At 39.1% G+C, this 27,940-nt stretch overlaps 1 protein-coding gene across 3 annotated transcripts; it reads left to right on the forward strand.

Moving 5' to 3' along the window:
- Positions 1–26,670, forward strand: LOC110982484 (ornithine aminotransferase, mitochondrial-like). 3 transcript variants are annotated; one of them, XM_022240921.2, is made up of 9 exons: positions 1–139; positions 3,548–3,757; positions 9,071–9,295; positions 10,505–10,728; positions 11,604–11,726; positions 13,493–13,621; positions 14,455–14,568; positions 16,248–16,392; positions 24,786–26,670. In XM_022240921.2, exons 2-9 carry the CDS (start codon positions 3,592–3,594, stop codon positions 24,947–24,949), a joined length of 1,290 nt encoding a protein of 429 aa, XP_022096613.1. In that variant the 5' UTR covers positions 1–139; positions 3,548–3,591; the 3' UTR covers positions 24,950–26,670. The 3 variants fall into 3 exon arrangements, with proteins under 3 accessions (XP_022096613.1, XP_022096614.1, XP_022096615.1); XM_022240922.2 differs by having other exon boundaries at positions 2–143; XM_022240923.2 differs by lacking the exon at positions 1–139 and adding an exon at positions 275–474.
- The last annotated feature ends 1,270 nt before the right edge of the window (positions 26,671–27,940 follow it).

Below are 27,940 nucleotides of genomic sequence, written 5' to 3' on the forward strand. Positions count from 1 at the left end.
ATTTACCACTAGCGTTCCCGTCTAGTTGTGCTCATATGTTACAGCGCCGAGAAGAACACGTACACAACCCCCAAATACCGTACGCGTACGGTGCATGTGACGTGGGACCCTGGGAACTGTAGCTGTACACATCTACTTTGTAGGTATATGTAGATTTCTTTCCCCTTAATAATTGTTAATTGCTGGTGCTGTTTCGCTTTTCTTAGTTTTAGTAGGCCTGATGTTGAACACGTTGATGGTTCAACATTGTTCACGTGGCGCTATGGACAGTGACATGCATCAGTAGTCAGTGTACATAACATGTACAGTACATGTACATGTACACTGTATATCACTCGGTCATGTCAGTATGTAGGTGTTGATACATGTATGCATACATACGACTACATGTAGGTAGCGTAGGCTAGGCCTGCGTTTACCATGGCTACATCGCTTCTGAAGGCTCCGATCATGGACCTAGGCTATAGCTCTAATGTAAGCCTACCTTTGCTGAAGCAATATTTTTACCTCAGCTTTGTACAGTTTACATGATGTGTGCACTAGACTAGTGCTGTTCATCATGTTCATGGCTAGGCTAGGGCCTATCTAGCCGAGGTGGACTCCCTGACCGTACTACGTTATGGAGGGAGTCCAGGGTATAAATGGTGCAAAATTGGGCAAAAATAACTTCGGCAATAACTAAAATTTGCAACACTTCTACCTTTTCCAAGGAACCAATTTCACGCCTGTAACTCCTATGCATCCTTATCTCCACATCTGGTGGGTTACAAAATTCGACACATCACCACCAAAGACAAAAACGGGAAAATAAAGTTGGACGTAACGTTAATTCTTGCCATTGTTGTGGACTGTTTTCAGCCGTTCTCCAGTGCAGTTCGTACAGTACACAGTACCGGTATGCATGTGCAACTATTCGGTGTACGAGATTCCGAGCAGTGTACACGTACATCGAAACTACATGTTCTGACTGGAACCACCGAAACTGAAGTCTAAACAAATCCTTTGGTTTTGAAAACGCTCACCGCATCGCACAACGGCACGGTGATTCTCAGCCACAAGTACCATTGATCTCCATGCCGAGTACACACAATCGGGCCAGGGGCGAGGCTGTGGCGTGCGTTGGTGACAAGTTGGCCTAGTTACCCGCACGGCGCAAGCTGAGTCTACTATGGCCATTAGGGGAAAGTTAAACTTCATGATTTGTACAAATTCTGGCCATTTTTGAGCATCTATTATATGTTAACAGGTGGACTTAAAATAGACAGACAAAAGGTGTCCAGAAAATTCGATAGAAGTTAAGGGACCCGGCAGTTCTGTGATGAAGGAAGGTTTTGGCACATTTCTGTTACTAGCAATTTACTAATAGGCATATCTGTTGATTTGTTCCATTTTAAAAGTCATACTGAATACATTTTGTAAGAGATGGAGAACTTTTCCAGAAAGCGCTTGCTAGATAAATTTGTTTAAAATAAACTAGACTGATCTGAGAGTCAAAAATGGCATTTAACAATCTCTTGGGCCTGAATTTAAAAATGAAAAATCACCTACTTTGAGGTTTAAAAACTTCAACACCGTCTAGCTAGTGTATATCTGTCCATTGCTCTAAAATCCAACTCGTCACTGCCAATTACCAATTCAGTCTGCTGAATAAAAAAAGGAAAGGCTGATCAACAGCACGATTTGTGTATGATCGCTACTTACCGCACGTGCGCGCGCCAGTACTGCCTCTGCATACTTTGTGCCCCAGCAATATAGCATCACTCTCGCCTGTTCATCACAACCATCATGCCCGCAATGTATTCCTCTTTTTATTCCTCATTTATCAAGATAAGTTACTATTTGATTTTAATAAAAATCAGATCTCTGCAATATTGTGTATTTATCCATCTTTAGCCAATAAATCTCTATGAACAAATTAAAGATGTTAAACACTTCAAAGAGAGATCGTTGATGAACTTCTTGCCGAACCCTACATATACAAAGCCTTCTACGCTAACCGAGGTTATTCTTACAAAATAGCAGCTTGTGTCACAAATTTATATTTATAAACCGAAATTTAAAGGAGAACAAAATCTGAACATTTTAGGGGTAATCGATAGTGGGTTAATTGGTCAGTCCGATGCCCCCGATCCGACAAAAACGGAACTGCATATTTTTATATCAGCTCGACGGCACGCGGGTTAAATCCGGGTACCAGTTACGGCCTCCGTGTAGCAGGTAAGCAACAGACCTTCACTGGAAATTGCGCACGTGTAGTGTGTGCACGCAGCTTGGATTCCTGTACTGTACGTATGTGCACTTTACAACTGCACTCGAGAATGGATGAATTAGGTCTGCAAAAGTAACGTTGTCTCTCACTTATTTTCCTCGATTTTGCAGTCCATGGTTCGTTTTATTATTCCTAAACCCCCAGACAGATAGATAAGGCCTCTAAGAACTTGTAAATGTGTAAACTTAGTTTCTTCAACAGGTAAACCAAGAGCAAATTAGAACCAAATTTGTGGTCGTTTTGCACACAACTTTTATACCCCGGACATTAGTCGTAATGAAATGAAGGCAATGTCCAGCCTGGGCTAGGGCCTTTCATGCCTATGGCCTAGGTGCATTTGTGCTAAAATTGCAGGCCTATATTAGCAATGGAATTCTATTTTGGCCTGATTGTCGAATTAGTTTTCAATCTGCTAAGTGTACTTTTGTTTTTAATTGTGAATCTTGTGCTCTTTAAGTTTGGTGGCTATGACCATTCGAAACTGTTCACTGAACATTACGCTGCTCTGGAAACAGACGTTGGCATGCTTTCTGTGAACTGGTGAATGGTTCGCAAGGCCGTGTTCTGTGACGTTGTCAATTAGACATCAACATACAGTTCAAATCTTGTCAACAAGAGTGTTTCAGATTTGAAGGGGAAATTTCTCTTTTCTTCCCATATGGCAGGTTCCTCAAAATATGGACCATTAGATAATATTCAACTTTGGGGTTCATATTTCCTGAAGTGAACAGCAGTGAATTAATTCCAAATGTCTGATGAAATGAGGAAAGTTTTGACTGTCTGGAACAATGATGACTGTGCCCATCTGTCAAATCAATTGGAATGGATTAATTAAAGTCTCGAACGTCAACATTTTTGAGTGAACAAACTGTTGAAATCCAAACCAATAAAAGTTACCAGGGAGTGATAATCCCCGCAGGTATTTTACACAATGGTGAAAGGTGATAATATTCACACAATGTACACTGACCAACTTGTACATGGTTTAGCTAACTTGTATGCCAAACAAGTTGTATGCCAACCAACTTGTACAGTGATCAACTCTTATGTCAAGCAAAATAGTCATTTACAAGTACCAACTGGTACATGTAAATGACAGAGTGACTACTAATACACTGTATGTGCTCAGTTGTTTGGTTCAATGAATTTTATTGTTTCATTGCTGGCTGTATAAAAATGTGCAACTGGATCACGTCAATGTACTTTGTTTAAAGAATTTTTACTAGGACTGTTGACAGTAATCGTGGAACTTTTCAAATATATGCCTTTTTGTTGCAGATTTTCTTTGAGACAAGTGACAGATTACAAAAAGCACATAAAGCATGCTGTCCAGATTGTGCAGAAGCTTACTGCAAACCACTTCAGTTTCATCTGTGGTCAGGTTACAGAGTGGTGCAGCAGTAACATCTCAACAGGTGTTTGACAGAGAAGCTCGTTATGGTGCACACAATTACCAGCCACTACCTGTGGCATTAAAGAAAGGCAAAGGTAATGTAATACACTGTACTATATTACGAGTTTTGCTGATCTAAAGCTACATGTATGATTATAACAGTTAAGGCCAGTTATGTGTATGCATAGAGTACATGCTGGCACAGCTTTTGTCATGGTTTCTGTAACTGACATTGGTAGTCATTCCAGTGTTCCATTTCATGAAATTGACCATGTACGTAATATCCATGTATCTACACGTAGACTTACATCAATCAGAAAGCATTACTACATGTAGTGTCTGCAGTGATCCAAAATTAGCATCGTCCAATGGAAACCTTATAGACAGTCCGTCTTGCTTTTGAACATGTATCGATATATGTACACTACATGTACAAATTACAGCAAGCATGTAGAGATTATTTTCTAACTCAATCATGCATGACCAAGTAAATACTGGTAGTTATTGATAATCACCAATTTGCACTTTGAGACTTACATGTATGTGTAGTGAATGATATCCATACTATGTGCAAACCTACATTGTAGCAGATAGATAAAACTCTACATAGGATGTCACAAGACCACTTAGACTGATGACCTACCCACTGTGCTTATTGTACATCTATTTGCTTATTGGACCTTTCTGGTGTGGAAAAGTTGCAGTTTGACTTTTTATAAATACCTCAGTCTGGTAACAGGTTTTTATATCGTGTCTTCAACTAAGATCAAAGCAATTTCATTATCATTACACCTGCTGGTTGGGGCCATGAAACATTCAGAATGCCATCTCAGCTCCCTGGGAAGTACATGTACATGTACATGCATACAGCTTGATGCAGCCATTTTGGTGCAAACCGGCCAACTCGGCCACAATTATTACAGTATCACTGCTCTCACAGGTACATGTACATGTACCCAGTTACTCTTGGATGGGGAGAAGCAATGGGTAAACAAAGTGCCCTGCCTAAGGGCATACATGTACATGTATGTGCCATGACCCATGGCTGGATTCAAACCCGCAACCTGTGACTTTACTGGCAGACTACAAATCCAATGCACTTTAACCATGAGGCCACAGCAATCTGCAGGTCAGCCCAGGGTGTCTGGTGTACCTCATATACCGGTAACTGCATTTTTGGCGAGCTGCAAAGCAAGTGCGAGCCTTCCGGTATGTAATACTGATATCCATCTTCTGTCCGTCCGTCCATAGGGGCGTGCGTCTGGCTGGCCGTCCATCTGAGTTTACATAAATGTTAAAGTTTTTCCTTGCAGGTCCATAGGAGTTAAAATGAGCCATTGAGTGCTTGTTTGCTTCTTGTTGAAATTCCATCAGTAGTTAAATAGTCTCATATGGCATTAATGCTTAGAAACTTATGAATTTAATGAAAAAGTTATAAAAGTTGAATGTTAAAGTTTTTAATTGTATTGTGTACTTGCCCTGTAGTACATACAGTACATATGTACTGAGCACTCCTGTTATGTACATGTATGTATGTATAGACAGTGTTCAGACACATACAAATCATACATGTACAGTATGTGGGGAAAATGTAAGGGATGGGGGGGACTCCAAGTGACAGATTAGGATGTTTGTTGGGGGAGGGGTTCCTGTAGGAGGAGGATCATGGGGACAAAGACACGTTTGTAGAAAGTGGATGAAATGCTGGATAAGGTTGGCGTAATGGTTGGGCTGGATTAGTGGGATGATGGGACAGCCAGAGTAAGAAGTGAAGGGTCGGAGTAGGGGATGAATGGGATGATGGGGAGGGTGCAGAGTAGGAGATGGATGGGATGAAGGGGAGGGGGTAGAGTAGGTAATGAATGGGATGATGGGGAGGAGGTGGATTAGAAAATGGATAGGATGATGGGGAGGGGGTGGAGTAGGTAATGAATGGGATGATGGGGAGGGGGCGGAGTAGGTAATGAATGGGATGATGGGGAGGAGGTGGATTAGAAAATGGATAGGATGATGGGGAGGGGGTGGAGTAGGTAATGAATGGGATGATGGGGAGGAGGTGGATTAGAAAATGGATAGGATGATGGGGAGGGGGTAGAGGAGAAGATGGATGGGATGATGGGGAGGGGGTGGAGTAGGAGATGGATGGGATGATGGGGGGGTGGAGTAGGTAATGAATGGGATGATGGGGAGGGGGTGGAGTAGGAGATAGATAGGATGATGGGGAGGGGGTGGAGTAGGAGATGGATGGGATGAAGGGGAGGGGGTGGAGTAGGAGATGGATAGGATGATGGGGAGGGGTGGAGTAAGATGGATAGGATGATGGGGAGGGGGTGGAGTAGGAGATGGATAGGATGATGGGGAGGGGTGGAGTAGGAGATGGATAGGATGATGGGGAGGGGGTGGAGTAGGAGATGGATAGGATGATGGGGGAGGGGGTGGAGTAGGAGATGGATAGGATGATGGGGAGGGGGTGGAGTAGGAGATGGATAGGATGATGGGGAGGGGGTGGAGTAGGAGATGGATAGGATGATGGGGAGGGGGTGGAATAAGATGGATAGGATGATGGGGAGGGGTGGAGTAGGAGATGGATAGGATGATGGGGAGGGGGTGGAGTAGGAGATGGATAGGATGATGGGAAGGGGTGGAGTAAGATGGATAGGATGATGGGGAGGGGTGGAATAGGAGATGGATGGGATGATGGGGAGGGGTGGAGTAAGATGGATAGGATGATGGGGAGGGGGTGGAGTAAGATGGATAGGATGATGGGGAGGGGGTGGAGTAAGATGGATAGGATGATGGGGAGGGGGTGGAGTAAGATGGATAGGATGATGGGGAGGGGGTGGAGTAGGAGATGGATAGGATGATGGGGAGGGTGCGGCGCAGGAGATGGATAGGATGAAGGGGAGGGGGTAGAGTAGGTAATGGATGGGATGATGGGGAGGAGGTGGATTAGAAAATGGATAGGATGATGGGCAGAACTCTACAGGCACCCAATACTTAAGAGGAATTTTAATTATGCACCATTTGTTAAACTCACAGATGCACTACTTACATGTATATAATCATCCAGGTCTAGTCTGACTGTACTAGCTGGACCCACATTTTATAGGCATTCCTCTCTCCTGTAAAGAACTGTGAAGCCTTTGTACCTGTATCTCCCTTGGTGGCAGTCTTTGTTGATTTACTTTTAAATGACAGGCGCCTTTCAAAACACAGTCTGCACACAGCACCGATTAGGTTTTTTTCCTAGAGTACAATGAATTGTATTGCTAAGGTCGATAAAAAGCTTGTACATGTACATCTGTATTGCAGTCGTCTGTCAACCAATCTTGTAAAAAATTTTGATGAAGTTTTGTTAGTATTTACTTGTTTGATTTAGTTACCATATTTGTATAACTTGGATGTCTCTTTCCTGTAATTACAAAAAGAAATTCAAATTCATAACAAGCAGTGAGCCATGGTGGCTTTGCCGTTCTAGTTTTCCCAGTCTGCCCATGTGTACAATTATAGCTGTCTCAAGAGTCTTTAACTTAATTTTGCCTTCTTTTGGATTCATTTGAGTCTGAGAATAAACTAGAAATAATGATGGGTTTTTATCAAAATGCATCCTCTAAACAAAATCTTTGATTAAAATTGACAGTGTCACTTGTAATATCATGTGCAGGCTGTCAGGGGCCAGGGTACCACAAGTACCATACGTTGCCCCTCAGAGAGGGGGTAATGCACTAATTGAAATCCTCATTAAACAAAAAATTAGAATCAGACCTCAAGACTTTCACAAAACAATAGCAACTCCTTACACTTTGGTATAGGAGACCCACAAGCCAGTAGTCATGGTAGTACTTCTAGTATCTTTGATTCTTGCAGTGACTTGTATCCATTGCATTGCAATGCCGTGGATGCGATGGAGTTCCTAGTGAAGTGTTCTTTTTTGTAGATGTCCTATGTCCAACAGACAAAGACCTGGTTGATTTAATGGAGTACTTGATGCAGAGATGGTTGAATGATTTACTGTGGAGTTCCTAGTGAAAGTGTTCCTTTTTGTAGATGTCTTATGTCCAACAGACAAAGACCTGGTTGATTTAATACAGTACTTGAGATGGTTGAATGATTTACTGTGGAGTAGGGTTGATAAACAGATTTTTAAATCTAAATCAGATTGTTTCCTGTCATTGAGAGAGCCCTATTTTCTGCTGACGTGGCCGAAGCAATACAATGGTGGAGCAGCTAAACTATTACAGTTTTTGCCAAAGATCAATAACCTACATGTAAGCACTTTGCACTCCAGGACAAATTTTAAAAATATGTTACAGTTGGGGATTTGTATTGAAGTTCGTTGGGCCAGCCAAAGAAGGATTGTCCTAAAAAGGTTGGGGAGGGGCTTTTTGATATTACCACTGCCTTTTTTCAGGAACTGAGCCTTCAGTAGTATTTAGAGTAATCTGAGAAGTCATTTGACACAAATTTTGTGAAAATTGAACATACCGTTCTTGCGCAGTGCCTATTTTTGCGAGACAGTTCAGCCGAAATTGTACATACATGTACTGGTACTACAATAGTATGTATTTTCACAAGCCTTTTGAAGGAAAGGAAATGAAATGGACAAAAAAATCACCATTCTCTCATTAAAAAAAAAAACACAAAAATTCTTGTCCTTTTATGCCCTCTTGCCTCCCATGATCCACCCTGTAATTGATTTGTCCCATTCCAACTTGATTGTTTTTTCTTTGTATAAGTTTTGGTTTGCTACCATGTGTTATTGCCAGATGAACTTTGTGATATTTCCACTCGTAACAAACACAATCTGGCTATACTTGGGCACAGCTTGATTAAAAAAGGTCAAGTGCCTCAACTCATCTCGGTGTCCTTGCTGTGGCTGCAAATATGTACATGTAGCTCCTCCATGTTTATATTTGAGGCCGTGGTAAGATGTATTGTACAGAAATGACTCTTGGGAGAAGTACTGTTGTAGTCTTATTTGGTTGTGCAGGTGTATCAAACATTTACTACGGCACTCTACCCTACCTTTTCTGAAAGTCAGAATTTCTGGCTGAAAATAATCCCAATAGTGGTTAAGAGCACAAAATCAGAGTGGAATTGCTCATAATCCTCGTCTTGTTTAGTGAAGATTTGAGAGATACGTTGTAGTGCTACTTCACTGATTTGTAAGAATCAGGTTAATGTACATGTACTGTATCTGATTCCCATTGGATGTTTGCATGTACCATGATACATGTACATGTATTTACCAGTATTTAATTTACACATGAACAATGTTTATGCATGCCACTAGCCTCAATCTACGTGTACAGTGTACATACATGCACATATCAGTAAATGTTCCATACATGTACATGTATGTAGTGTGTATGTACTTGTCCCTTACTGTTCAATTTTCTTTGTTTCAGGTGTATTTGTGTGGGATTGCGAAGGCAAACGCTACTATGATTTTCTGAGTGCATACAGTGCTGTTAACCAGGGCCACTGTCATCCCAAGATTGTGGATGCACTCCAGGAACAAGCAGCAGTTCTTACTCTAACATCACGTGCTTTCTATGCGGAATTGCTAGGGCAGTATGAGCAGTACATTACAACATTGTTTGGTTATGACAAGGTGCTGCCCATGAACACAGGTTTGTTATTTTCTCAGTGGATGTAATACAGTGTACCCGAGGTCATCTCTCATTTTTGTCATTTGGGTGTCATGTCTGTGAACAATAAGACAAGCTCAACATCAAGGACAATGAACACCAATATTTCCTCTATCATTGGGTTGGCATTTCAAGACTGTTACGGCTGTTAGGATTGATTTGTTTGAGCGATTTTTGAAAATGAAAGGTCTTTTCATTGTAACTTCGGTCTGATTAGATTATCTGCCTGAGTGAAGTTTCACACGTGTGGTACATGTACATGTAGGCATGAAGGTCATTGTACATTTAGATCAGCCAATATTCAAGTGATTCTGGCAAAGTTCACCGCAGACATCAACTCTTAATACATTTCTCTCAACCTGTCACCAGAGGGTGCTTGAGTATTTCATGATGTCACCGGTCAGAGTTTTGAGGAACAGTAATTGACCCCAGACTTAAAATACAATTGAAAGCAAATTTCTATTTTACCATTTTAAATAATAAGCACCTCTGGTTTCAACCAGAAGCAAGGGTCGGGTTAGGTGACTACTGGTGTGACAAAAAATGAAGACCTACATGTACATGTAATTACTCTATCGCTTGCTGCAAAAAGGAGGTCCTTGGAACTCTTGATGGATGTTGTATATACCCGGTATATGGATTTGTAAAAATTACGATGATCAAACTTCAGTTACTTGTAATTTCAGACCTAAGGATATCGTTATTATTATGTCATTGTTATGGAAAAATGCATTGCAGTCCTTGTTTGGCCAAATTTAAGGAAGATTTAAGATTGATAAGTGACCAAAGAGGCACCTTGGAAACTGTGCATAAAGTCACTGTGTTCAAGTGAATATTCAAAATGTTATAATAAATCATGGGATGTCATAATAACCTGTGTGTCTGTCTTTACCAAGGACCTTTGCCGTTTGTTCTTTGACTGTGTTTAGATTCAGTTTTGTATGACTTTGATTTTATGCCAGGAGTAGCTTACTGATGAAATTTGGGATATAAGACCAAAGCAGGGAAAAACAGGCACAAAAGTACAAAAACAAGACACCCTACTTACAGGTATTAATAATTGAGAACACCAAATGACAGAGAATTGTGAGTCAGTGGATGGTCATTTTGCTTTGGAATTCTTGTGTAGATGTATTCACTAACATATCCACAAATAACACACTGGTTTCTGCATATTATCATACTTGATAGGAGTAGAGGCAGGTGAAACTGCATGCAAATTAGCAAGGAAGTGGGGTTACTCAGTGAAAGGAGTTCCCCCCAATCAGGCCAAGATCATCTTTGCTGAAGGCAACTTCTGGGGTCGTACATTGGCTGCAATTTCATCTTCTACAGATCCTAGCAGCTACGAAGGTTTTGGTCCTTACATGCCAGGATTTGAGATCATTCCATATAATGACTTGGGAGCACTAGAGGTATGGTATGGTATTAGCCTCTCTATAAACTTTTCATCTTTAGATTGGCTTAATATTTTATTTGAATCTTTCAGCCAAATTAATTTAATGCCTCTGTGTCTGGTTACCTTCGTCATAGCAAATACATGTACCGGGGTAGTGCTAATAATAATCAATGGAAGGAGAGAAATTCAAATGTCGTCCCAAAGTCTTACATTTTTCTCCCGTTTGTTGAGGTTTCTATTTGTTTTCATATTTTGGCACTTGCGCACATATTATATTATATGGTTGGCAAGTGTGGCCGCCAACACTGTGGGTAGAGCAGGAGAGGTGCTCTAGCCATAACCTGGCGCGTTGAAGGTCAATCAAAGCTGTATTAGATCCTTCGTCCAATAATTCAGCCGGGTTTTCTCGAAACTAAGTGAAGTTTTCAATGCCCTGAGGTTGAAAAGCAACAGTTCCTTTGCCTTTAAGTTTGGCACTCATGTCAAACTATATTAGTACAGAAACGGCGTGTATGAGCTCATAGTTGCACCCGCATGGAGATTTATATTGTTACATCATAGATTTAAGCAACTTTGCCAACCAGTGGTAGTACTGCGCATGCGCCTGCCTTATTTGCATATTTCATGGGAAAGGTCCATTGTGATAGTCAACAAATGGCATTAAAACACATTTACCATCAGGATCCTTTCTGCTGGTAATTTGTTTAACTGCCATCATGTCATTTGTGAAGAGAAATGAACCAGAATCAAACCAAACTCTGTATACCCGATACCCAACAGTCTACTTTTAAATATACATATGTAAGTGTAGAAGGAAAAGCATCAGAATAAAGCTGATATTGTCAAGATGTCTCTTGTTTTCTCACTTTTTTCACCTTTTATTTATTTCAGAAATCGTTAGAGGATCCCAATGTGGTTGCCTTTATGGTAGAACCAATTCAGGGTGAGGCAGGTGTGGTTGTGCCAGATCCTGGCTATCTGCGTGGTGTAAAAGAGCTGTGCACCAGGAACAATGTTAGTATGCATGTGTATGCCAATACGGCCGTTTCACAAAAGTGCGCCACTAAGAGTTTGCAACGCATTGGCCAATCACAATGCGCAAAATTTGTCGACCCAGTGCGTGTTTGGAAAGGGTCGACAAATTTCGCGCGTTATGATCGGCCAACGTATTGCAAACTCTTGGTGGCGCTCTATTGTGAATCCCCGTATTACATGTCATCACTGAAATGTAAATTGTACCCACAGCAGTGTCAGTGATATTGAACAAGCACATGTACGTGTAGGTCAATTGGGCTAGCCATGCTATAAATTTGCTTGCCCAAACTGGATCAACACTTGCCCAAGATTTCTCAGAATCCACGATTATAATGGTTATTTAACTTAAGCCTACTGCACGCACACCGTCTTTAATTAGGCCCCCCAAATATTTGTGCTTCTGGTTACATGCCTCTCATAAATAGGTTTGGTTGGTTGGAAATTTTTTTCATGTCAATTTTTTTTGTGCTGATTCAATGGCATGAATGGGGACGACAGCTTCCAAAATTATCTCAAAAAGTAATGAAAACCTGTCATAATCTATGTAAAAATTTCTACAGTCCACAATTCACAAGAATTATGGACAATTCACCCAGTGCTACTCAGACAGTTCGGACAACAAACAGGCCAACAATGTCCGTGTGTCGCGTGGTAAGCATGTGTGATGCATTCAGACCGGCAGGTGATAAACATTGTGCTGCGGCAGGAAATTGTCGAAACACGCTCACTTCAAGTACGAGCAAAACAACCTCAAATTAAACTCATGAACACAGAAAATACATACACAGACAAGAGACCAAGTTCTGTGAATTAACTTGCAGAAATCCTATCGATGTTTTTTCGAACTGCAGCTTTAGGGTTGCGTGCGTGTACAGCCGATGTAGAGTAATCAACTGGAACATACAGTACATGTACATGTATAGACTGGTTGCCACATTTCCACCATGCTTTCTTTTGCATGGGCAAGGTGCGGTGGGAACCAGCGCAGTTTCGTTTAATGCTTTGTTCACCACCCCAACAGCAAAACGCAAATGTGAACTCGGAAGTTACTTTACAAAAATAGCAAATGTAAGTAGGAAAACATGAAAACAAGTGTTGTAACATGAGAAAAGGTCGTTAAAAGGCTGTTGCATTTTGTGAAGACAGAAAAGACATTAGGATTTGTTTTTTATGTATTTGTTTGGTTTTTTAATTTGTTTTTGTAACTTGCCGATAAAAATTTAGGGTTGCACTGAAAAATGAGGGTTGGTCTGAAACCCCAGTCAGCTGAGAGAAAATGGTGTGAATTGGCAGATGCACCTATTGGAATGTCGTACACATGCATGGGGTATTATGGGATAAAGTTGGCACTTACGACTGAAACATGACTGGAATACTTTTGCTCTTTTTTATCATATTGGAATTATAATTGATGTTCAAAGTTAAGCTTTAGCACATAAAGCAATTAGTTTACTAATAGAGGTAAGCTTTTACAAATTTGTTCGAATAGGCACAGACAGTTAGAATTTTAATTACCCGAATAAAAATTTGATAGCCCCGGGCTATCAAACAGGCGATTCGTCGCGGCCTGTAGATCAGCATGTATTCTATTTTTCTTTCAATTCCAATGTGTGATAAAATTTAATCTGACTTATTCTTGAAGTCCAGCTTTCCCATTACTGAATAAATCAACAGGAATAATAAAACCAATTTATTAAGAGAATTGCACCTGTTCATTGGTCTGTTGTTTTGTTTTTATATATAAGGTGTTGATGATTGCTGATGAAGTTCAGACAGGACTTTGCAGAACTGGTAAAAGGCTGTGTGCAGACCATGAAAATGTCCGTCCAGATCTGGTGCTGCTTGGCAAGGCTCTATCAGGTGGTGTATTCCCGGTGAGTAACAGGTTATTTCCAAAGAACTTTCTAATCCGGGCTCTGTCTATCCTATCCAATCACCTACTGGTTGTCAGGTGACAAACTTGGATTTTGATGAAACATTTTTGAATACCTCAAAGACATCATATGAGCAGAGGAAACATTGAGTCATTTTTGAGAAATGATCCTCTGTAAAATCCAGACTCTTAACAGCTTGTTTGAGATTGACATGGCACAGAAAGACTCACCAGTCCCTTTAACTTCCGTGGTGTTACCGGTTGTCTTCTTTCTTCAGTTATCACAACTTAAATAATTTGCAAGAAAGAAACATTTACATTGTGACATTTGTGATAATGACATAATTGAGTTTGATACAGAGATTTTTTTTACACGTATGTTGGTGTCCGCCTCCTTTGTTTGGAAAAGCCGATTTTGCTAAGGAGCAAAACCACACTTACAAAACTGATAAGGTAATACAAAACCCCAATCAGCAACTCCTTTGCATCGAAACAATTGGCAAACAACAGACGTGGCTACAGGTGACGCCTGTAAACGCTATGGACCTTTTGTATATGAACCGGTTGACATGCGTACACATGCCACAGTTTTTACCAGGGCAGTTGAAAAATGGGGAAACCTGAACTACTAATGCCTAAACTCAAGAGCTTTGGCTCCCTATGTACAGGTATTTCATGGGCGACGACTTCTACAGAACCAAGGAACAGAAATCATATCAGTCTCTAGGTTTTGATTTTGGACAATGCTTTGTTCATCAGCACATTTTGACAGAATTAGGTACCAGAGAAGCACATGTATTTCATTCATGCTGATTTTGTTCTGTAATGAATCAGGTTTCTGCTGTACTAGCCGATGATGAAATAATGCTGTCCATCAAACCAGGAGAACATGGCTCAACATATGGCGGTTGCCCAATAGCATGCAAGGTGGCTTTAGCTGCACTTGAGGTAAATATAGTTTTTTACTTACTTGGTACTCATCATTCTGAAGTACCTTTACTGGAGGGTATTTTGTATGTCACTATTATGTTCTATGTTCATAAATATCAAAAAGAGTACGAACACTCTGGCCTAGAAACCCAGACATGTCAACCCTCCAAATGTGGTCACATGCTGTATTCTCTGGGATTTTGGAAATATAATTTTGTGAAAAACAATGTTAGAGTTGAGTCCACGACCTCCAAGACCGAGCCACTACTATTCAAGAGTGAGGCCAAGGCCACAGTGTCCAAGGCCAAGGCCAGTTATTACAATGTGTATGTTACATAACTTTACACAATTAAAGATTGATTTCTCTCTAAAATATTTTTTAGTGCTAGTGGCTGGCTTATAAATTTTATCTAAATTTTAAAAAAGATTTATAAGGCACATAACAATATTTATCTTCTTGTTTTGACTAAAAAAAGGAAACCAAGTGCTATATTCCATTAATAAGCTACTTTCAATATACCGGTACATTATGATACTGGTAAACAAATTTGAATAGACATACATGTAATCATCTCTTGCTTGTCAGAGGTCAAAAAGCTTCATTTAATATATTCCTTGTAACAAAGTAAGAGGATAAGTTTATCCCTCACCACTACAAAAGAGAAAAACTGTAATAGCTAAAATGCATTCAATACATTAATACAGTACAGGCAATGTACAATAGTCGATGTTGATGTTGACCAATCACAATGCGCGAAATCTGTCGACCCTTTCCAAACGTGCATTAGGTGGACAGATTTCAGACTGTGATTGGTCTGGCTGTCTGTCTGTCCTAGCTCAATGACTATAATGAATCATGCTTTAAACTCTTGATTACTCACTAGTTTTAACAATACATATGGCATTATGGACCAATTGTTTGCAGTAACAACTCGTCACAGGATCATCTTATTGATGCAAAAATCAACGGGCATTTGGAGCAAAAATTGTTCCAAAATTTGGGACAATGTTGGCTTTCTTCTCAATAGGGGCGGCATGGCAAACAGTGCTCAACAAAACTCCCCAAAACATGGTTGCCCCTTGGCAACTGCTTTCATGAAAAGTGGCTGCTGAGTGAGTGTTTCAGCTTGGTAGCCCAGACGTGCACACACAATGGTTGAAGCCTTTTAATGTGCGTGTTAAAACACTAAGTTTTTGAAGACTACTAACTGCCTGTATATTCATGCACTTGAACTCATTGACGATGCTAATGTGGTAAACATTTGCACCATTTTATTAAGAAACACAAGGCTATATTATCATACGGTCCATTTTCCCAACTTTCTGATACTGTAGTTTAAATCTATTCCGGATAACAACTTTAAACAAGTGGGTGAACAGCAAAGTTTCTTCATGCAAAACAAATACATGTGTGGATGAATGAGCACAGGAATGGACAGACCTACTTGAGATATAAGCTAGAGTGATACAGTGAAAGGCGTTTTCCTCTTGATGATGTCAAGAAGGACTGCTTGCTTAGACTCTGTTAGTTTTGAATCAACCCGAAGTAAAATATAGCATATGGCAAGAGAAGCATTACAATAATCAATATTGTAATAGAAAAAGGAACAGTTATTTGATGGACAAGCAGTGGTATGATGGATGTGATGTTCATACATGTAAATGTACTGCACTTCTTTGTGTCTTTGTGCATATAGGTCTTGGAGGAAGAGAACCTTGCTGAGCATTCTGAGCGTTTAGGGGTCATCCTGAGAGAAGAACTCAACAAACTGGATAAAGACATAGTAACCTTGGTTAGAGGCAAAGGACTTCTCAATGCTATTGTCATACAGAGAACTGAAGGTAAATGTAGCTATCAAAACCTAATCTTTCTTCGTACATGTTGTTGAGAGGTTGGCAAAAGAGGGGATTACATTGCATGGACAGGTAAACTTTAATTACCTACATACACGCTTGTAATCAGCCATATACATGTACATATAGCCCCATTGCCAGCTTCAGGTATAAGGAGAAGACCACAGTACCAGTTGATGAGGGAATGGGAAGCTACAGGCCAGGGGCCTGGCAGTCTAGCCCTCCCTTCTTTGGTGATGGGCCCAGGAACACTCCTGGTAAGTGGGTAGATATGTGAATAAAATGGACATTTTAAAATCTTCAATATACATGTAAGATGGTTTTAAGATGTCTTGTTGCTTTGTTGGCTGATTAAAGGGAACAAATCAGTCAAGCTGCATCCATTAGGATAAAGGATAAAGTTATTTCTTGATATTTGGCTATTCGATAGTTCAGATGACTGGATTTAAATTTGCCTGTTCTATTTTTTGCCAAACATTTTGTTTTGGTATCGCCAGTAATGGTTCTGATGATCCTGTTGAGCCAAAAATTGTTTTACCAGAGAATTGGTGGAGAATCTGAAGGAGAACTTGGCGGAGATAATTTTTCCTTTGAATGTGTGTTGTAGGGGACAAGGTTGAAGGTTACTCGTTTTGGGCAGGTTTCAGAAGCTGTTGTGCAGGAGTAGTGCTGGACTGGACATTCTGTGGTCCAAAGGGGCATATGGACAGAAAATACATGTAATGCCATGTTGGTATCATCTCCACAGGATTCATGCTTTTGTTAGTATTTTCTCAACTGTCTGAAAGCTTTCTTGACATGCCCTCTTTATGAAATATTAAAAAAGTAATACTGGTAAAAAAGTGTTGTTTCTGAAACTTCACATTCCAGATAAACATCTGAAGTCACTTGCAGTTGTCAGTTGTATAGGGAATACTGTGTTTAACAAAAACCAGCTTGATGCCACTGATACGTCTAGGCTGATGTATGGGACAGGAAGCTGTCTGCTGAATGGAAACTTTGAATAGTACATTATTTGTCCAGATTTGTCCAGTATTTGTCGTTCTTTGAAGGAGATCAAAGCTGTGCCCATGACTTGGCAAGGTTGTGTTGAACAGGGTGTTGAAAGTGTTTGTGGTTGTGCTGTCTGTTTATTTACACAAAGGGCAATTTTTGACCCAAAACTCAGTGTCTTGCATAATGCTACTGTAGTCCATTTGGCATACGTGTACATGTATTTCTCTTTGCCACCTTGTTGTAATTAGGGTTGCATGAACCTGGCACTTTAGTTTGAGCTGTCATATTGTACAGGGAGCAAGGGTGGGGTGTATGGCAGCAAAATATCTTTCTCAAGTTGGCATATGACTTTGACATCTTAAGGGTTTAAGCAAAGGAGTTTTGAAATCTTTGCATCATTTCCAGGGGCTTGTGGTTACCTTTTTTGATGATTGAAACTACATGTATCTTCTGTCAGCTGGTCAGCTCAGTTGTGCATCTGATCATGCACAGGATTCTACTGTTTGTTCCTGTAATTTTATATATTGAGGGCTTTTGATGGTGACTTGATAAATTATTAAAAATTGAAGTCTTACTTGCAAGGCATCAGTAGCCAATATGGTTCATAGATTCATACATTGGTCTGTGAAGATGACCATGTAGACCATGTCTGCATAGAGGAAGGCTACAAAAGCTTGCTTGGCTGGATCATTACAATGAAAAATTCAAGTCTAAATTTAAATTCAAATTTATGATGTCCACATCATAAAAATATGAATAATTGTGTTCCATTTAGCAATTTAGTCACAAAAATCTTACATTAAAAACAACACAAAACATAAGACATATTAACCATATATACTGAAGAAGGATAAAATAAATTACTGAAAAAGGATAATTCTCTTAATTTACAGATTAAAACAAAATCGGAGCCCTATACTGAACCAGATTACTCCCCATGTGTGTTTACGTTATCTGCTGTGTAGTGGAAGACTTAAACCAGTTAATGGAGTTGGGAACAAAAGATTGACAAAAATGAAGAGTGCTTGTTTGTGGTGGGAGGTGTCTGATACTGGGTTGATTCAAAGCAAAACAGGAAAGTGGATGGCATGGATCTCTGATTGTTTCACTTTATTTAGCAGCAGTTAAGGTTATGCAGGGATAATGTATATGTATATGCACCTGTATTTGAATAATGTACATGTACAGTTTACTTGCACATACCAGTACACAGTATGAATATACATGTCCATAAATGTCACTAATACCCATCATTTTGGAACAGGAAGTAAACAGAAACTATCAATTCTGAAAGGAGTTGGATTTACCTGAAGAATGAATTTTTAGGGTGTTAGACAGTTTGTGTTCAGTGCAATCAGTGGTTTGTAGTTCATCATCTTAGCTGTTGGAGTGATAGTAGATCTCAGTGGATTGAGGTTGAGAGTGCTTCATAGGTCTCCAGGGTCAGCTGAATATAGTTAGTAGGTTACCATACTGGAATCAAGTGGTTTGATGAAGTAAACAGCTTGTGTGTCAGGTAGTGTTGAAACATTTGCCCAAACATGTATTTCATTAAGCTAGTGCATTTTTGCAGCTTCTACAAACTTATCAATTTCACCTTTTGTTTCTGCCTGCTGCTATGAATGACTCTGCATTTAAGACAAAACATTGAACTGTGAGGCTGCCCCATCAATGAAGATATATGTTGAACTTTAGGAAAGATGCTCTTCATGTCAGTGAGAATTTTGGAGAGGAAGCAGTTCACAGTTTGTCATGATCTTAAAGCAGTTGCTGATGACAACATATAACTGATCGCCTTCACCACTCCAAGCCATACCAGTGAACACAGAAATCTGCTTCTGGTGTCAGTGTGCTGATTGCACTTCGTCCTGATATTCTGTAAAATTTTCTGCAAAATTAGGGCTGAGTCAGTTTGAATAATTGACTATTCAACTATTCAGTATTCGACCTTCAGTTCAGTCGAAAATTTGTTTGTACTAGCGGGTAGACCGTTAATGAACAAACCATAAATCAGTCACAATAATGCTCACAATTTTACATTATGATAACTATAAAAGCTTCTATCTTTTATTTCAATTTCAAATACTGTCTTGAAGGTTTCATCATAATTTATTTCAAAAAAGTTTGCATCAATGCATCATTATTACAAAGACTACTATCTTGGCACCTTCATATTTTCTTTTTGAAAAGCTATTTCCATATTCTAGGACGGCTTCTCTGTTGGACTGTTGGGCGTATCAGCTATCTCAAAGTGTCTGGAATCTACATGTACTTAAAACAAGCCTCCATTGTGTGATTTTTCTCATTTAAAAAGGGAAATTCTCTCTTTTTTTAGAAATTTCGCATTTTAATATTCAAATTCAAAAAATAATTCAATATTTGTTAATCAATCGAATATTTGAATATTCGGTATAGCCCTATGCAAAATACATTGAAGTACAGCAACTATATTATCCTTTGCTTAATTGACCCTCTCTTCTTCAACCTCATTGCTCTGCTTATGTTCAACAAAACAATGAAAAAATTTAGGGAGGTCATTTTCCAACTCAGTGACCAGATCCTCAACAATGCCCTGCCTGATGACTTTAACCATTCTTCCCAACGTAGTCTTCCACTTTTGCCATTGGGCCTGCTTCAGTAGATTTTCCCCTGGAAGTTTTGCAAGAAGTTGGTGACAAAAGGATCAAGTTCACCACTTGCCATATAGTTGTCAGCCATGCAGTCATGTGCCTTAGCATCACAAACACACATCTCAGGAAAGTCACTTTAGTGTTAAAGTGAGAATACATGCACCTCTGTTACTTCCTTATATGCACTATACATGCGTTGTAGGTGCAGAATAAGATTATCCCCATATCGACACAGACATACATTTCTTGGGGTGTCACTTATTTTCACGAAGTTGTGGCCATAGCTCAGCAAATTTAGATTTGCAAATTTTCACATTTGGATTTTCCTCCTTGAAGCATTGGTAAACTTCTTGTATGGTCATTCCTTAGGAACACTTCTACATGTAAATTATTACATGAATCTTGTGCCCTTCTTTCATTTCATATTGGTTTATTAAAATCCATTTTCGAAGTAAAAAAAACTGAATTACAGTGGATTTAACAATCAAAATAAAAAAGATTAAACAATTAAAATAAGAATAAAAAAAAACAGAATTAAGTAGTTACAAAAATATTCAACATTTATCATTACAGTTTATACTCACAAAAAATAAACCATATAACATGACTAATGACCAACACTCATATAAGAACACTACTAAAACACGTCCGTTGCAATTTACACTTCAAAGATGAAATTATTGTGATCTTAAAAATTTCAGTCACATGTAACCTTTAAAATTTCACTCCCATATAAAAAAGGTGTAATAGAGGGCATTTCTTAAGAGGAGCACAATCCAAATATTTCTACTAAAAGAACTTATTAGAGGGGCATTCCTTCCCATATTTGTTATGCAAGCGGATTAAGGTAGGAAGCGCACTGGTGAAATAACGTTTTGTGCGGCAACAAATTTCAGGGATGAATGGTTTATTCTGCAACATTCTTGTATGTTGAGGCGGGAAGAATTCACGAAAAAGGTCAGTGTGGTCAAAGGATAATGATATTTGATTACGCCTGATTGCCAAAGAATCTAAATTGAAAAGCGATAAAGCTTGGGTGTATGACAAATACTCTACCCCAAGAATAATCTTCAAGGCACGTTTCTGTACTCTTTCAAGCCGAATCACCTGGTGCTAGGTAAGTGCTCTGTTCCACACAGCAGGAGCTGCATATTCCATCAATGGCCTGATTTTTTTAGGGAGTTATTGGTGAACGATGAAGTCATCCTTATACCTGGTGACTTCCTGGATATGTCATCTCTTTCATAAAATTCCTTGATGGTTGTTATTGTGTCTTGTCCAAAACTGTGGAGTGATTTACCTTAGCTTTTGGTATTATTTCATATTCTGCTTTTTAGCTAGTCTCAGGACTCAACCATTGTTTGCTTCTTGGGCTATTAGGTTGTGATCTCCTGACTCTGTTGACCACTTTTGCAAGCTTCTGTGGTTTTTTGATGATTTGGGGACATCTTGGAATGTGTTGTCTCCTGTATTTTTTTTCCTCTCCACATCATTATGTATGCTCTTGGTTCTTCGCTCTCTCTTCATGGTTTTACTTTGTGTCAACTTTCGCTCCTTTCTTGTATCTGTCTTTTTGAATGCCCTTTTTTTATAAGACATTGTCTTATTTTGTCCTTGTTCTTTTTGTCTATGAGCTTGAGTTTGTACCATTCTGATGTAAAAGATGACTAAGCAATAGACCAATTGCACCTGCTTAATCCCCAGACCTATAGTGGGTATCAACCCCATTTATGACTTTTTGAGATATGCATATAAAAATAGAGAAAGGAATGAATTTTCTGGTTATACCACATTTATACTTGTAGGCCATGCCACTCTGAAAATACGATGTGAAAAAGACGACGAGAAACATCCCTGTGGTCATCAAAAATACTTTTTCAGGAAAAATGGCTTTGAAAAAAGAGCACGTGCCAGTGCTGCAAACGTTAGCCACAAGGTGTTGTGTGACCTCCATAATCGTTCTTGATCTAAATAACCACAGCAACATTATATTTATAGGCATCTATTGCCATGACTTAACAAAGAAAACTGAAAAAATTTCTTCAAACATTGTTTCCTGGAAGTATCGATGTATACTGTTATTTTTTTGGGAAAAGGAGAAATGGCAGCGGAGTTTCAATTTCATGAATTTCTGTTGACATCAGACAGGCTTATGTTGACACTGCCTCCCAACTTTGTTTCTAGATTTCGGAACATTCCTTTTCATATTAAAATTGGTAGTACATGTACCTCTTAACATAGAGGAATAAGAAGTTAATGGAAGCTTATTCAGTCAAAAATCAACCTTCCTGTACTGACAAGTAAGAGTCATATTCTTTGCTAACCAAAAATTCTGGCACTTCAGAAAGCTGTCTTCCAGCCAACGTATCAGATCTTTGACAACACCAATCCTCAAGATACGAATCCGTGTGAAAAAGTGAATGAAATAGGCCGTACACCATCAAAATCACTTTTTCATTTAAAAAAAATTCCCACCCTAAATTTTTGAAGCAAAAACTTTAAAAGAAAAAAAGGATACTACTCACCTACCCAACCTTCATGTATTTTTTTCAATGTTCATATTGTCATGGTAATAGCAAGGACAACTGCTATTTTGTTTGACCTTAAGTTGTTTAATTTTCTTGAACACATATGGCGTACATGTATGGAAGCTACTTACTCCCCTAAACTGACAAATTCAGCTATCTAGGAGTGAAGGAGTACCAGACATTGAAGTTGGAGAGGAATGTATCTTTGCATGGCATACAGTGGACATGTGCATGTGAGTGCACTCTTGTTCATGTGCAGTGGCAACAGACAATTCATATGCTACAGAGAATAACATGGTCAGCATAAGAGAACCCTGACTTGAATCTTGGGATGAATCGTGAGCTACCTTGTACGTGTATGGGTGTACATGTGAAGCATCAATAAAAAAAGACAGCACCCCATGTGTGTGCTTGTTTGCCGAGTCTACATTTTCATTGTGTCAAAGAAAAAGATTCTTCAGGAGGAAGTGAGTGGATTCAATTCTTAAGACAATAACTTTACTTTTCTCGGCGATGAAGGAGGAGGACGCCATGGAACCTGTCTGCTTGTGGGGCTGTGGCGGTCCTAAGCTCTGTACAGCTCTGTACTCTGGCAGCTGCAACACAACACAACACAAGCAGTCAGTGAGGCTTGAAGATGCAAGAAATACGGAAGGGCTGCGTAGCACCGTGATCAGAATATCGATGAGAATCTAATCTCAAATCAGTGCTCTGAAATATGTGATTGCCAAGCTTGCCCTGAAGAAGGGTATTTAGTTACCGAAAGCTCGGCAATCACATATTTCAGAGCACTGATTTGATATTAGATTCTCGTCGATAGGCTTGAAGATGCATTGCTTTTCTAAATTTGAAGTGCTTCTGCGGACGCTGGAAATTTGTCTAGGCAATCTTCCAAAAATCCTTGGCATAGTACTTATTTATCTTTGACAACTGGGAAGATGTAAAATCTACCCTTACTGCGTTGTCCGCGAACACTCTGTCTGTTGGAGTGGATGTACATGTACATGTTCACGTAAATAGGAACAATTCATCCTCTATCCAGCGGTGTGCTAGAATGCCATTGTGAATATTCTTTGCACTCATTATTGGATCCATTAATATCCACTTCAGGTATAAATTATATGGAAGTTCCGATGCTGCACATGGTTCAAACATTGAACATGTCACTCATTTTTTTAAGAAAAGCTGCTACAAAAAGTTTTCTGTGGCAGGTATACTTCTTTATCATTGTACTGTCACAAGATGAGGGAGCTTTTCAGTTGCCCCATTATCTGTCATCTACTGGTAAATGGGAAAATACCATTGCCAAATGACAATACCCACTCTTGTCTTGATAGATCATAGATCATCATACAGATGGGTGACAAGCCTTGATGAAGGCGCTGTAGATGATACTGGTAACTGCATTGCCTTGTTTAGCTCTCTACCCTTTGCTTTGCTGGCTGGTTAAAATAAAACCCTCAAAGAGCTTGATGATTTTGGCCCTTCTCATAGCTGGAGCGGGGATGGTAGATTCTACCCCCTTAGAACTTGGCCTGGGCATATATGTAAATTTTAGGGAAATGTGCTAATGAATACTAGATCTTTATTTCTGCCATACATATATGTAAATTTTAGGGAAATGTGCTAATGAATACTAGATTTTTTTTTTCTGCCGTACATATATGTAAATTTTAGGGAAATGTGCTAATGAATACTAGATCTTTTTTTCTGCCATACATATATGTAAATTTTAGGGAAATGTGCTAATGAATACTAGATCTTTATTTCTGCCGTACATATATGTAAATTTTAGGGAAATGTGCTAATGAATACTAGATCTTTATTTCTGCCGTACATATATGTAAATTTTAGGGAAATGTCTAATGAATACTAGATCTTTTTTTTCTGCCATACATATATGTAAATTTTAGGGAAATGTGCAAATGAATACTAGATCTTTATTTCTGCCGTACATATATGTAAATTTATTTGACCTTTATTATTAGTGCCTCATAATATGAAATTGGTTATAGTTTTATTTGAAATTTTTTCACATCATAAGATTCTTTGATGGATATGCAAATCAATTGATCCTTCAATCAATCAATTGATCTATAAATCGATCAATCAATCAAACGATCAAATCCAGATGATTGGTCAGAAAATCATGCAGTTGTAATCCCAATCACCTAGAGTTTATGTAATGAATATCCTTTCTAGTGTAATATTGTTATTTTTCCCCCAGCATTTGATGCCTGGAAAGTGTGCTTGAAGCTTCGTGACAATGGACTATTGGCAAAGCCTACCCATGGTGACATCATCCGCTTTGCTCCCCCACTTGTCTTGACTGAAGAACAGCTTTATGAATGTTTGGACATCATCTGCAAAACAGTGTTATCATTTCAGTGAAATATTAACACTCATTGGACTTCCTGTTTAAACACTCCCTTAAACACAGAAGAAATGTTATATTTGATGGACCATGATCCTTTTTACAGGTAGAAGATGCTAGTCTGACAGTTTATGAGTAGGAACTTTGTAGGTGGAGTAGAATCTTGGCTCTCAATGATTTGGAAACCTTTTAGAAAATTTGAAAACATGTTTTGGTATGACAGGTAAATATCACACGTGTGTTGTTAAATACATTTCCTATCCCTAACAGTCCCAAATCCTCCAATTTCAATACGATTTTACGCACACCCTAAGGGGTTACAATTAAACTGACTTCGTAACATTTTTTAGCTTGGCCAGTTACATGTAATGATATTTACATGTCGATGTATGTGGACATATTTTTCTTGTTTTAATGTTGTTTCTCTGAGAAGTGTATGTGAAGGAAACTTGTGTCTCAGCCATGTTTCATGGGAATGAAGTCTTTTTATGACCTTTGTGCATGTGTATCACAGTTTATGTTCATGATCTGTCCATTAATATCATTGCATTGTCTTTTCTTTTCCAATTAATTAGTGTACATGCATACCTTTCATTTATATTTTTGTCATTGAAGCTTCTAGGAAGCACTTCTGTCATACATTGTTTTGGGTAATGCTTTCATCAAATGCTTAATGGCGATATTTTTCATAGTATATCTTTATGTTGTTTTATTTTTGTGACTTTTTCACTTTCTATAACAATCATGTTGTGGTTTGTAATTCAGTGATTAAAATACATAATGTAATCTGCCTTAAAAAGAAGACGGCATTAAAGTTTGTTACGAAATCACTTTTGCAAATATTCACGTATGCACAAAATGGTCACAAGCATAATCACCCATACCTGTTTTACAAAGTGTGGATATTCCTCCAAAATTCCTCCGTATTTTGTCACGGATAATTTTGACTCCAAAATGCCTCTGAAACTTTTTCAGAGAGGGGAAAACATTGTGTGGACGTGTACGAGTTCACACGCCATCATACCCTACATTACATGTATTGTGGACTTCTTTTATGTAGAGGTCCACACTATGTATGCCATGCTTGCACACCCAATATTGTGTCAAAAAGTGTCAAGCAATTGCAGGACTTTGGTCTTTTAGGTTTTATGTATTAAACTTTGATTCACAGGTAAAATCTGAAGGTCACATCAGCATAAGTATTGCCTACATTCTAATGCAAAGGTATATGGCATCCATATTGCCTGCATTTAAGACCGTGTGCTGACCAACCATGTAGGGCATTGTGCCAGTGTAGTTAAATCGGCCACTAAAGTTGTTGGACGCTTTTCATTGTTGGACATTTTTTATTATATGAGATATATATTGACGTTGGAAGTACGGAAGGATGTTTAAGTTGTAGTTGCTTTATTAGATTTTTCATTTTAGTCTTTTCCTCCTTCATGTATGTTGCAGTAACTGCTTTCAGATGTGTGGTTTGGAGTATGTTATTTTGAAGCTGACTTTTCAGGATAAATTTTGTTAGGAAAAACTTTGAATGAATGAGTTGCATCAACTATTTCAGGCAACATTGGCATTCACTTGGAAAGAAATCTTTAAAGACTGAATTTTGGGGGTAAACCCTCTTCCCTGTTAAACTTTGCTAATGCTTACAGTTTCATTTGTATTCTTTATGTTATGCTAAATTTTTATTCTCTTTTTCTTTTTCCCTATAAAGAAATTAAATAGATTTGACGAACGCCTCCTCTGTCACCCTGTATGCATGTTTAGTATTATCGTTCTGTTGCAAAAATACCTCACATCCGACACCTAATGCTTCACCTCCAGTACCTACAAAATGCATTTCTAGTTCGTATGCGCAAGCTTTTCCAGGGAACAAAGATCATTACATCACTCCAAACGCTGCTCGCCCAACTCGCCCTTTTTTTCCAACGGGCGCACTGATGACTTGTCAGTCATGAGGCCGTACTTCGCAGATAACCTTGTTATAAATGTAGGCTCTAAACTGGAAACTTGTGTTATCGAAAATAAAAACAATGAAGAACAAAGGTTTTGGACAGAATATTATAGCGGGTTTCCTGGCTTCCGGTCTCCCCGCAAAATCATCTTTTTTTTTTTTTTTACTGAAGTCGACCAGTAGGAAGAATGCAAAACTCTTAACTGCTCCATTCGGGCACAATCGAATAGTGTTTTAATACCTGGCTCCTGGATCTCCTAATCCACCAGCCAGTTTTTCTTCCAGACCGATCCGGACCTGCTCACAATAACCTGTTTCCAGATCTTGACAGGCTCTATCTCTCTGCTTTCAAACTGTCCTTCAGAGCAGCAGGCTTTGCGAAGGTTCAGCCATGGCAGGCAGTAGGAGAGTCTCAACTAGCAAAAATGACGGGAATCACAGCACTTTTTCAAATGGTGTTCACACAAAGAGGTCGATTCCATTTCTGCATCATTTATGGTCAGCGAGACTTGCACTCTCTGTACAGCTTTGGCATTGCAGTTTTCCTCTACCCAAGGCTACAATTTTATTCCACGCACAAGCGTAATCGCAGCAGCGGCCGGCTCGTGAGGCTTTAAAAGGCGCGCACAAGTGATATCATAGACCTGAAGGAGAAAATACAAATTTTCTCCTTCAGGTCTATGGTGATATAGAGGGATCCCAATATGACGCTTTTAGCGTCGATCTGCGCACTTCCGCGTTTGAAAACGAGGCTGTATGTGTCAACTTCAAGTCTTAATTCGATCAGACGATTGAAAGTAAGGACTTAAGAAACAAAATACATAAAGTTATGTTAAATTTAGACTTTTCAGGCTGGAAATTTTTGTGTATAAGTCTTTCAGGATGACTCAACACGTGAAATCAAAAGAAAAAATAATGGCAATTTACTGCGAACTAACGAACCTGCGATGGCCGTGTATCTTGTGCAGTGGGCGTGGTTTAAACTGAATTGGTATCACACTTACGAACCGGATACTGCATGTAGGCCTACTGTAGGCCTACTGGCGGGCGC

The sequence above is a fragment of the Acanthaster planci genome, linkage group LG13 (genome assembly GCF_054643075.1).
Source record: "Acanthaster planci isolate LZ-2023a linkage group LG13, COTS_SCS, whole genome shotgun sequence".
NCBI classification, from domain to species: Eukaryota; Metazoa; Echinodermata; class Asteroidea; order Valvatida; family Acanthasteridae; genus Acanthaster; species Acanthaster planci.

Excerpts from the sequence above, each read along its gene's own strand:
- LOC110982484 (XM_022240921.2), top strand. The coding sequence starts at position 3,592 with ATGCTGTCCAGATTGTGCAGAAGCTTACTGCAAACCACTTCAGTTTCA. Across the intron at positions 9,296-10,504 it reads GGTGCTGCCCATGAACACAG|GAGTAGAGGCAGGTGAAACT; the intron begins GTTTGTTATTTT and ends CATACTTGATAG. Across the intron at positions 16,393-24,785 it reads TGTCATACAGAGAACTGAAG|CATTTGATGCCTGGAAAGTG; the intron begins GTAAATGTAGCT and ends TTTTTCCCCCAG.